General features: G+C 38.8%; 1 protein-coding gene across 8 annotated transcripts in view; it reads right to left on the reverse strand.

Annotated features, from left to right (window-relative positions):
* Positions 1 to 12,879, reverse strand: part of PLCB4 (phospholipase C beta 4) — a 165,270-nt gene that overhangs the window by 76,034 nt on the left and 76,357 nt on the right. For all 8 annotated transcript variants that reach the window (XR_010989135.1, XM_068153185.1, XM_068153183.1 and 5 more), the window contains 4 exons: positions 7,394 to 7,494; positions 2,561 to 2,641; positions 2,192 to 2,251; positions 162 to 305 (listed from right to left, as the gene is read on the reverse strand). Coding sequence is in view for 7 of the 8 variants with exons in the window: in XM_068153185.1 (XP_068009286.1) it covers positions 162 to 305; positions 2,192 to 2,251; positions 2,561 to 2,641; positions 7,394 to 7,477 (369 nt within the window). In the remaining variant the exon portion in view is untranslated. The remainder of the gene's footprint in view (positions 1 to 161; positions 306 to 2,191; positions 2,252 to 2,560; positions 2,642 to 7,393; positions 7,495 to 12,879) is intronic.

The raw sequence follows: 12,879 nt of genomic DNA on the forward strand, positions 1-12,879 counted from the left end.
CTGCAAACATCTTTTCTGTCCTTTTGCAAAGTGTGACAGCAGACATTAGAACAGGTCTTTCAGTCAGCCAGGCAGAAAACCAATTGACTACTACTGAGGAGCTCTTATTCAATTACTTTTTCTAATCCCACCCCCCCACACACTGGTTAATTGTGAAATACCTTGGCTATTTCTGTGTTTTCTGCTACCATAAAAGTGAAGCTGATGTTCACCAGATCTGTGCCACTGCAAACACACACTATTCGTCCTTCCAATTCATTTTCTGATTTTCCAACAGCCTCAAGTGCAGTCAGTATTTTGGGATCCTGTTAAACAGAGTAAGTAACTTGTTACATTTGCAATACTTTTGTTATGCAATGCACTATGGTAAAGATGCATTTCCATCACCATGTACATTAACACCTTTAAACCTTTACCAGTCATCCTAAGTTAATGCTTTCCCTTGGAATTAATACGTGTAAACAAGGAAAACAATATATTCTAATAATTAGGAGCATGATTGTAAGAACTCAGAAGTAAATTATACATTTTAAATGTTTTTTAAAATGTGAAATTAGAAATTACTATGTTTTCATCAGGAAAAAGAAAAGGTAACAACTCCTAGGACTGTAAAATGGAGGAACAGTGTTATTTCAAGTAAATTATTCCAATCTAGGTAAATCCATAGTTAGAGTTATGACCTGTGTGACTTTTTGGCTGTTACTTAATAACATGTCATACAAACTGGTGTTTCTGCTGAGGATCCAGGATTGCAGATTTAATAGGCATAAAAAAGCACATTACCTACGTAAAGACAGAGATGAAGTTCGAAGCATATTGGTACGGTTGTCAGTACATGAAGCATGGGGGGGTCTGCACCACCACTTCTCATGCACCTTCTCTATGGGGGAAAGATTTTAGACTATGGATTCCCAAGAGAGCTACTAAGAGATAGTTAAAGAAATACTTCACATATGAGAGTGGAAACACAAAGGTGTTACCAGATACCGTGCTTCACAGCAAATCTTCTAAATTAAGGGCCTGGGGGAGACGCCCACAATTCCCTTCACTAAATTTTATGTGTTCCTACTGAAAAATGCCACTGAAAATATTTCCAGTTTTGGGCTTCTCTGGAACTAGCAAGTCCTTCTGTTGATAGTCTTCAAAATGACGGTGACCAGCTGCCCTGTCTGATCATCAAACTGTATAAAGAGGGATGCAAATAAAACTTTCTAGTTTTTACATCAATGGAGCAAGAAGATAAAACAAATTCTAAACATAGGAACAAAATTTGGAATACAAGACATTTTTTTCCAGATTCCTAAGATAAAATAATTAAAATCTCCCAACACATGCTTGTAATCTCTATTGTTCAGCTTTCACTGCATCCAAAAAGGGGAGTCCTCTACTACATCAGCAAGAGCAGATGACACAATTTCTCTGCTGCAATTACACGGAACTACTTGACAGTATCACAGTATAACTTAGGTTGGAAAGGACCTCGAGGATCATTGAGTCCAACCTATCAACACAGACCCCATGACTAGACCATGGCACCAAGTGCCACGTCCAATCTCCCCTTGAACGCCTCCAGGGTCGATGACTCAACCACCTCCCTGGGCAACCCATTCCAATGACGAACGACTCGCTCGGTGAAGAGCTTCCTCCTCACCTCAAGTCTAAACCTCCCCTGGCGCAGCTTGAGACTGTGTCCCCTTGTTCTGGTACTGGTTGCCTGGGAGAAGAGACCAACCCCTTCCTGGCTACAACCACCCTTCAGGTAGTTGTAGAGGGCAATGAGGTCACCCCTGAGCCTCCTCTTCTCCAGGCTAAACAATCCCAGCTCACTCAGCCTCTCCTCATAGGGCTTGTGTTCAAGGCCTCTCCCCAGCCTTGTTGCCCTTCTCTGGACACGTTCAAGTGTTTCGATGTCCTTCTTAAACTGAGGGGCCCAGAACTGGACAGAGTACTCAAGGTGCGGCCTAACCAAAGCAGAGTACAGGGGCACTATGACCTCCCTGCTCCTGCTGGCCACACTATTCCTAATGCAGACTTAAAAACTTCAAGTTTTAAGACCATGATAACAAAATACAAGCTGCATTGGGAAGATTCCCCCCCCCCCCCCCCCCCCCCAAAGAAAATAACTTTGTCCAGAATTTCATCTTCAGTTTAAATAGTCTTTGTTTAAATGAAGAGTATAAGTACAGAGTACCTTTGGTACAGCTCCAAAACGAACGCTGTTGATCAGGGAGCATTCTAATACCTGTCCTTCCTGAAAGAGGAGAAAAAAAAGAGCAAAAAGGGTACAAGTTCAAAGGTCTGTTGATACATGGCTCCATTAGGAGCTGCAATAAAAATAAACACTCTTATTTGCAAACACTGGTAATATAACGCTAAACTGGGTATTTACTTTTTATATCACTTCATTCCCTCTTAAATACTGCATTTCTGTCAATTCTAAAAGAAGAGGACTAAAGCTAGCCTGGCAAACAAAGTAGCACACTGTTTTATTTTTTTTAAAAACTAGCCAAAATGTAAGCCAAACACAATAATATCTAATCTTGGCATCATTGTAATATACCTTTCCTTCACTTTTCCAGCTCAGAAAAAAGCCAAATTCATCCACTTGGAAGAGGCAGTTACTTTCAAAGACAAAAGATTCCTACAGAAAAGAAAATATAGGCCATTAGTTCCATCATTTGACAAATATCACACATTTGTCTATCGTTCCAAAACCAAAGACTCTGACATTTCTTCCCAAATACCTTCCTGAAGAATTTGTTCTTCCTAAAGCAATCAGGTAGGGGGGGAAGGAGGGAGGTTTTAAAAAATAATCGTTTGTAATGATTTGTCTTTTTGATGCCACTTGAGACATTGATTCTGTGATAATATTGATGAAGTGAATCCCACAGAATGTTAGTGGCTGGAAGGGACCTCGAAATGATCATCTAGTCTAACCCCCCCGACAGAGCAGGATCACCTATACCATTTCACACAACAACTCCCCCAGGTGAGTCTTGAAGATCTCCAGAGAGGGAGACTCCACAACCCTTTTGGGCAGCCTGTTCCAGTGCTCTGTCACCCTCACAGTGAATTTTTTTTCCTCATGTTTACATGGAACTTCCTATGCCTCAACTTCCACCCATTGTCCCTTGTCCTGTCATTGGGCATCACCAAAAACAACCTGAGCCCATCCTCTTGGCACTCACCCTTTACAATATTTAACAACATTAATGAGGTCACTCCTCAGTCTCCTTCTCTCCAAAATAAAAAAGCCCCAGCTCCCTCAGTCTCTCCTCATAAGGAAGATGCTCCACTTCCTTAATAATGTTTGTGGCTCTGCACTGTACTTTTTCAAGCAGTTCCCTGTCCTTGAACTGAGGGACCCAGAACTCTACACAATATTCCAGATGCTGCCTCACTCGGGCAGAGCACAGGGGGAAGAGAACCTCTCCTGGCCTACTACCCACACCCCCTCTAATACATGCCAGGGTACCATTGGCCTCCTGGCTCATGGTCAACCTTCCATCCACTAGGACCCCCAGGTCCTTTTCCTCTTCACTGCTCTCTAGCAGGTCAGTCCCCAACCTATACTGATACATGAGGCTGTTTCCCAGGTGCAAGACTCTGCACTTGCCCTTGCTGAATTTCATTGCAGTTCTCCCTGGCCAACACTCCAGTCTAAGTCTCGCTGAATGACAACACAACCTTACGGTGTGTCAACCACGCCACCCAGTTTTGTGTCATCAGCAAACCTGCTGACAGCTCACTCTGTTCCTTCTTCCAAGTCGTTGATGAATATATTGAACAGCACTGGTCCCAGTACTGACCCCTGAAGGACTAGATTTGATACAGGCCTCCAACTACACTCTGTTGCTTCTTTGCAACTATGAAGATTTGTTTAATGAAAATAGTGATCCTTACCTAATTAAAAAACATTAATTAAATAGAATTAAAAAAAAACCATTGCAAATTAAATGCTTCAAACTATGTAAAGGTGAAAAGGATATCACTTTGAAAATGCTACCTTCAGGATTAAACAATCACATTTCATTTTAACTTCCAGAATTTAGAAAGCACTTTTCACTAAGACTATGGCAGTAGACATGTCCTGAGCATTTTGTAACCAGAGTATCTGGCAAGCAGAGACTGGGGGACATTGATTTGTAGAGAAACCAAGAAAGAGCTGCATACCAAGCAGACTAGACAAGGCAAAAAAATCCTGAATTACAAAAGAAATTTCTACCACACACCTCCAGCCTCAATTAATGTATCCCAAAATTAAGCTAAAATGCAGGGTAACACTGCAGAATTGATCATCTTTTAAAGAAAAAAAGAAAAGGAGCCACGACTTCCTGATTTCCTCAATTGAAACCCAATGTGTATAGGCTGCAGCACGGCTTACTCTTTCAGAGATCAGTGCTTTGCTCTGTTAAAGACCGAGATACCTTTCCAAAAGTCCACATCCTCTCCTGAGCATATACCATATATGTGAACATGTGAGTCTTGTAGTCTTGTTCATAGGACAATTTGAATTTAGGTAACAAAACCACATAAGAACTCCAATGCCTTCAATCCATGCAGCATGCTTTTCAGAATGCTTTGTTCTCACTGAGGGAGCTCTCCAGCTTGACTTAGGATGCAGGGTATTAGGAGGCAGCCACAGGTGGTTTCAGGGGTAATTACTCCTTTTCACTGGACACATTAATTACTGAATGGTGTCTAACACCTCTGGACAACATTTTAGGCCCTCAACCCAGATGTACAGGTTTTAAGGACTGACATGCAGCAGTTTCCCATCCAAGTGGCAAACGACATTAATTTTATAGGCAAGGGAATTGAGAAAGTACAAAGTTGCTGCAGCTCAGTCTGAGTCAACAACACTACGCATGAGTTTCCAGCACACAATGTTGTGCCCATCTATCTTCACCAGAACACCTGACCTCCTGCCTTCACTCTATCACTCATAGCTTATGAAACCTTGTTCCCAGACACCTCAGATTTACTAGTTTTGCTGCCCTTGGAATCTTGGTTCGTACAAAATGCAGCTAGCTACCAATCGATATGAGTCGCTTGTATTTCCCAGGCTACTCACACAAAAAGTGGGCATTTTTTTTGTCATTTATTGTGTCCTCATCTACCAAAAAGCTTCCAATGTACTAAAAATGTTTTCACAAAGGTGTCTAAATTGCACTCATGCTGATGATCCACCCCAGCCTTTACTCTATTCATGAAACTGCTTTTTCTGCAACTTGTATTCTTGTGTGGTAAAAAAAAGCACCTACGATCAGATCACATGCATGCAGCATGATCACCAAGATTCCTATCGTGTCTGATTTTTATTTCCTATATTTTGCTAACTCTGTTCTAGACTCAGACTTTTCAGCAGACAAACATGATAATGTGTGACTCAAAATGTACTTCCATAATCTTGTAATCCTTCAGATTAATGGACTCATCTATCAGAAAAAGATGGATCCATCATCTGGTCCACATAACAATGACCCAGTGTTTTTTTTCCAGTCACAAAAACTTGGGCACATAAAAGACATCTCATGCTGTACTAGAGCTGCTCTGTCACCAAGAACCTGTGCTAGGATTCCTGAGCCACAGTTTGTCGCTGACCTTCGTTCAGCTGTCAATGCTCTTTTCCCCCAATGTGACCTTTTTTGTAGAGTGGGGAACTAAGCACAGCTGTTTCATGACATTCTAAGTCTAGATCTGAAATGTGTTTCTTGAAAAATGCAAGACCTGCAGTACAGGGATTGGATCTTACTATGTTTGCATAGCCTTTCTAAAACAATGGTCTCTCAAGCAGGCTATCTAGTTACTACCACAACACAATTACATAATAGCTTACGTGTATCATATATTTCTTAATATCAAACAGCCACACCATCAAGTGCTCACTGTTTACAGCCTACAGATCTTAACTTCTGAGTCACTAGGATTTTTATGGTCCTTGATGATCCCTGTAAAATTGCAGATAAAATATACAGTTAGTTATCTAAATTGAAGCCTTCTAGTGTTTCCAGAAGAGCCCTCTTTAAGAAAACAAACCAGGCTTACAGCTGTGCTGTAGCAAACTTGGAGTAAACTGTCACAAAACTTGCAGCAAGCAAAGCAGCTAGAGAACATCAGCTGGATGGTCAAACATTTTACTCCACAGGTAGCAAGTATACTGTTCTTTCTACAGGGTTTTGCAAGGCAATCAATTCAGCTTCAAAGAGCAAGACTTTTGGTGCTATGTTCTCATCCTATCTATGTCTGTCCAGAATTATTTTGACTCACACAGGTGTCTTCTGGGCACACCAACCTACTTTTTGAGATGTCTCATTCTCCCTTCACTGCATCAAAGACTCAGGTGCCTCACTGAACTTTCTTGATCTCTCACATAATCTGAGCACTTAAACTCTTTTCTTTGTCTTCCCATTTTCCATTTCTCATACAAGGTGCAAGAGAATAACTATGGCCCATACACTTCTCCTTCATCTGGATCCTCACAGCTTGATTTTTCTGGAGCAATATTTGTGAAACTAAATAAAGCTTTTATGAACCTCCTTTCTAAGGAATTTTATGTCCACTTCTATGTTTGTAGCTTATCTGTACCCAAACCTGAAAATAGACAGTAAAAAAACCTCCATCCCTATCTTGGCAGGCCTTGTGGTAAAAAATACCTTTCACTTACATTTCAAAAGATAAGAGGAAAATACTAATATCCTGGAGGCACTTACCAAGATACTGTCAACTTTCAGAGGTTTCCTGTCCAAACAAGATTAAAACCAGACCCTGATAAAATTATTCTCACAGGCTGAATAGAAGGTAAATGTCTCAGCACTGTATTTTGGCTGTGTAAAATATCCTAGTTTGCATTTCTTTAATAAATTTGGATTAAAGCAAAGCTGAAAGCAGGATCATAGTAATCATATTTCAGACACAGGTTGATTTGCTCAAGTATATTAAACCACTCCAAATCTCAAACGATGCATTTGAATCAGAATATAAATGTTTTGTGTTCTTTGACTTTCCCTTGTAAGATGCAAAGCCTTAATTTATATATTAAAAAGAGACACATTTACATAAATTTGACAGATGCACCAAAGAGAAAAAAAAAAAAGAAGCAAAAAGAGGGGAAAAAAAAGGAAAGAAAAAAAAGGAAGGATTCACTTTGTTCAGTACTGTGTTTTATGCCGGTTACAGGTATTTTGATCCAAATCTCCCTTTCTCTTCCTCAGGGAAGAGAATTCATAGGAATTAAACACATAGCCATAATATGTGTTGGTATTCCTTCCCCATACACATTTCTGGAGTTACTTGAAAGTTTGTTTGTGTATAATGAAAGCAAACCATGAAATATTCTGTAACATCTACATATTAAAAGAGAATAGCAAATGAAAAGCAACTGGCCCCTTACCTCTTCATATCTGTCAAACACTGCTCCATCTTGCATAAAAGAGGGAACTGGCTTCTGCCAGTTAAATTCATAAGGTTTTGCCATGATTATAGAAGAAAAACCTGAAAAAGAATGAGAAACCAAGGTTCAATTACTGATTTTTAAAAAGGGATATTCTGAAGTCTAAGCTGGAGAAAAAAAAAGGGGAAAAAAAAGTGATTTTCAGCTTTTCCTTTCACACTTCAGAGTATTTTTGTTTCATAACTTCGAAATAAAAAATATTTTAATGTGTGTCTGAGCTGAATTATTGGAAAAATCACTTGCAGTGTAATATTCCTTTAGCTTAAATACCTGCTAACTCATTTCCAGACCTAGGTGCAGAATACCACAACCTGTAATGCACGACTGCTACTCTTTTACAGGAAAAGGTCAGATCCAATATATCCAGTTCTATTTCTTTTTAAAAACATTCTAAACTGTATACTACATAAGCAAAATACATTTTCCCCCACTGTGTTTCACATTTCAAAGGTAAATAAAGTCATGTGTATTTTCAGTGATATTTCACATACAGCTCAAGATATGGATAATATATAGGCTAAAATTCACAGGGAAACAAAGGTTTACTGACTTACAATAAGGACTATCAAATTATTCAGGATCATTTCAACACCTTGGTGCCTTCTAGGTTACACTGCTTTACATCAGGAAACATCCTAAGTACATACTCTAAAATACTGAAGTTCGTTTTATCTGAAATAAAGTGCATCTGAATTGTTTCTGCTTACTAACACCATCTAGGACACAGGTTATCTTGGTTATCTCTTTTATAGAAGGGACCAGAAAGTCTTGTATGAGGGGGAACACACTTGGCAGCAGCAAGATAAGACTGACTCAGATGTCAACAAATCATTCTGCAAAATGGTGTACTGAGGAGTAATACAGCACACAGTCACAATAACCTGACCTCACATGCCTGTTTCACTCGCAGGCAAACACCACCTCACTCCGTTCTCTGGTTAGCCCAGGACTCCTCTGACAACTGACAATATTCACCTACTACCGACCTATCTCCAGCAAAACGATACAGGATTAAGGGTAACCAGAACAGTTCATACTCGGTTAACAAGGCAGACAACCACCCAAGCAAAGTTTGTCTGAGAGAGAGAGATAAAAAGCATACCTAAAATTCAAGGAAAAGCATTTGACAGTCTGTGTAATCTATGCTATGCAAGCCATCTTTGTAGTGTTTGTGTATGTCAAACCTCTGATTTATAAAGTATTACCCATTATGTAACAATCCTTCCACAACGTTCTTACAGATGTCCACTTTGACTGAACTTTACACCCAGAATAGATGCAACTGTTTAAATTTAAAAAAAAAATAAAAAAATTAAAAGGAAGCATTTTGTAAAAAGCCTTTTGTCTTGTTTTCATTAGCATCACAAACGTTCAAACATGAAAAGGAACCAGAACAAAATAACTCAGGGGATACTGTTAAAAGACTGTCCAACATTAGCCTTAAGAACAGTTACTTTTAATAGTTTTCTACCCAAAAAAAAAAGAAAATAAAAAAGTGTTACTACTTAAAAAGAAAAGGGGGGGGCAAATTTCATTTTTATGCTCTCCATCTCTAGCACCTGCCTTTTTTTTGGTAACTAACACAGGAATATAAAAAATATACATGCTGTTTCCAAAGCCTTTGGAATAACAAACTGATTAATTCTCCATAGCTATGAAAAAATGCAATGAGACATATCGCCATTAAGTGCTCACTTTTGCTGAAAAGAGGGTGAAAACTCAAAATAACACATGGAAAAGAATGGAAAAGAATGGAAAAGAATGGAAAAGAATGGAAAAGAATGGAAAAGAATGGAAAAGAATGGAAAAGAATGGAAAAGAATGGAAAAGAATGGAAAAGAATGGAAAAGAATGGAAAAGAATGGAAAAGAATGGAAAAGAATGGAAAAGAATGGAAAAGAATAGAAAAGAATGGAAAAGAATGGAAAAGAATGGAAAAGAATGGAAAAGAATGGAAAAGAATGGAAAAGAATGGAAAAGAATGGAAAAGAATGGAAAAGAATGGAAAAGAATGGAAAAGAATGGAAAAGAATGGAAAAGAATGGAAAAGAATGGAAAAGAATGGAAAAGAATGGAAAAGAATGGAAAAGAATGGAAAAGAATGGAAAAGAATGGAAAAGAATGGAAAAGAATGGAAAAGAATGGAAAAGAATGGGTTGGAAGAGACCTTCAAGAGCATCGTGTCCAACCTATCATCCAACACCACCTAATCAACTAACCCATGGCACCAAGCACCCCATCCAGTCTCCTCCTAAACACCTCCAATGATGGTGACTCCACTACCTCCCCAGGCAGCCCATTCCAATGGGCAATCACTCTCTCTGTACACTCCCAATTAAAAAAAAGAGAAGTTACACAGTATTTAAGACCACTCATCTGTATTTCTCCCCTCCCCCAACCTTGATGAAAAGATGCTTTGGGAAAAAGTAGAAGACAAGGAACTAGAGCCAAGAAGTGATCCACTATGTTTTGTATCTTATCAAGCTTCCTCTTTTTTTTAGCTAGCTCTGTGCATTTGGATTTTATTCTTCTGTAAAAGAGTAATAATACCTCCTTCATGAGAATCATGAGATGTTTTGAGATCCTTCCAGGAAAGGCACCAAATCAATACATGTTTTTTTAGTTTTTTAAAATACACTTACAGCTTTAGAGTCTCTTCCAGTTTAGCTCAGCACAGAGCTGATTTTCCCCTCACTGAATGGAGGAAGCTGCACGATTGAATATCTATCCCCTTGAAGGAGCATGAAGGTGGCTTGTTCCTATACAGCTCACAGATTTCACACAACAGCTCTATGTAATCACAAAACCTTGAGAATGTTTGGAGAAATGCAGCTCCAGAAGGCTGTCTTCTGACTACACAAGTTTTGTTAAGAGCAAAGTTGAAACCAGAACCAGCGAACCCCCATACTATACAACAAATCCTCAAAGGTCTTGGTAAAATATCCCTTAGATTTAAAGAAAACTTAAAGCATACACACTGGAAGTGCTAAATACTGTATTCTATTGCATATTCTGTGGTTTGATGACATTGTGGTAGTTGCCTTTATTTGTTTAAATAACTTTTACAATCAGAATGTCCTCAAGAAGAAAAGTTGCTTCAAATAGAAGTAGTTCATGCAGCCCTTCTGGGAAAAGCAGATGTGTTGCGTGCTAAAACACAAGAAATGCGATGACACTTTTAAGACTGTGAAGAATACTCTTCCAGAGTCCTCAACCAATACACATGGCTTTTACCATTTTTTTTACTGACAGTGAAACCCATACAGACACATATTTTTAAAACTTACCACCTCTGCAGCTGTTACAAACTCCTGTATAAGACACACAACATTCCATCCAGCATCTGGCACTCTGGATGTAAAGAGTGCCTCCACAGACACATCTCAGAGAGGTTAATTACCTTAGCACTTAGAAACATGCATTGTTACCACTTTGAACTCTGAGTTCATCACAGAAACACAGCTCTGTAAAATCCTTTCTTTACAGATATCTTCTCCTCGTCTAGGTATCGACACAGTATGAAGTTGTCTCATTACTTCATTAATGATAAATTAAATAGATAGAGCTCTTCAGTTTCTGCTGCAATGCACAGTTCTCAAATCTTTAGAGTCAGATGAAGCGCTCTCCACTTTTCCAGATGCCTTTCAGGACGCTGAAGCCCTGCACAGCCTTCTGTCATACAAATCTATATAAGCCTTTCTTCTTATTTGCATGATTTTGCCTTGGGCTGCAAGAAAACACACTTGGTTGCTCATAATTTTTGAAGCAATCAAGTTGTGCCTCAGGAACTTGAGCTCATTGTTATTTACCATTTTCCCGATCTCTTCTCTAGCTCTGCTCTCTCACAGGTCAATACAGTTTGCAGATGAACTGAGACAGATGAAGTGTGAGGGAAAGATGGCTTAAGTACATGTAGCAAGTAGTCAGATGTGTTGTAACAAACAAGAATTCAAAGCCATATCCATTGGCAGCTGTGCAGAAGGTGAAGAAAATTCTCTCTGCCTTTAGAAAAGCTCTCTTGTGTTTCTTACACTCCTCTCAAAATATCAATTTTTCCATAACCTTATTAGCTTTTTAAATCACTAAAATAAAATACTAAGTATTCCCCTGACACTCTCTGGACCTCCTGTTAATCTTGATCAATTTTTAAGCAGTTCAGAGAAAGTAAAAAACAAAACCAACCTCATCCACCCATCAAACTCGAACAAACATGACATACTAATGTTCATATGGATGCATATACCCTCACTGCAATGACAATCAAGAATTGCTAAAGAAATTTAGTGACAACAAATGTGTCAAGATTCAAACAGCGAAAGAAGCCTGAGGAACTGCACTTAAAAGACCGCAAAACCTATATTTAAAAATTTTAAACAGCCTTCAAAAATGAAAATCAAAATCACCTTACTCATAGAGGGTTCTTTAAAGTATAAAAATGCCCCGCTGCCATTTAAAAAGGCAGAAAAATATATAAAATACAACTTAATCAATGACCACAAGGAGAAAGCAAGTGAAGTTTCTCTAGTGCAGAAGTTAAATGCCTTTTGAACTCTTTTCCTTTCTTTCAATAGAGGTTTATGCCTTAAGATATGATTTGGATCACAATAAAGAATAGATTTTAACTCTCCTGGAGTACCCGAAGAGTAAGGACACACAATTAACCATATCCAGAATAGCACTACTTAATACAGAAGCCTTCCTCTTTTGTAAGCTGGGCTGTACAAGGCTAAATCTGGGATGCGGGGAGTGGAAGGACAATAAATCCTGGTGGTTTGATTGTGTGTTTTGGGTTTTGTTTTTTTTCATTCTTTGACCAAAAGAAGGACAAGGTGTGGCTGAACAGGAGGAGGAAAAGATTCTGTTAATACAAAGCAGACTAATGTTTGGAGAAAGAGATGATATTCTAAACTAATCCACAGGGCTGGCTAGCATGATGGATAGGATACTACTTGGATCCCATAAACATCCTGTCAATGTTGAGACACTGTTGGAAAAGAAAGCAGTACTCCTTAGAGCTGACCCCCTCCGGTATACAACATAGTAAGTCAGAATTTCCGCAGTTTGCTTAGCCTTGAATATTATAACAATACTTATTAATTTATTTTAGTAATTATTATTTTTGCCTCTGGAATGAATCACTATTTTCGGAGCAAAAAGTGAGGAGGCTCCACACTGCCACTTCACCAATTACCTCTTTGAATCATCCTATGTAAACACAGCTGAACACCTAAAATCACACTAGTTGCTATCTATGTGGGTGTCGAGGACAAAGCCTACACACCCACAGAACACCATGATGAGTTTAGTAATCTTGCCCAGTCATACATATTTTTCTTACAGATACAAGAAAACAATTTAAAAACAAACAAAACCACAAGAAAACAGAACAACTAAACAACAAACCCCAACAAAAAACAGTTGTGGTG

This window comes from Melanerpes formicivorus, unplaced genomic scaffold (genome assembly GCF_026170545.1).
Source record: "Melanerpes formicivorus ecotype bairdi unplaced genomic scaffold, bMelFor1.0.p_v2 SCAF_25, whole genome shotgun sequence".
Classification (NCBI taxonomy): Eukaryota; Metazoa; Chordata; class Aves; order Piciformes; family Picidae; genus Melanerpes; species Melanerpes formicivorus.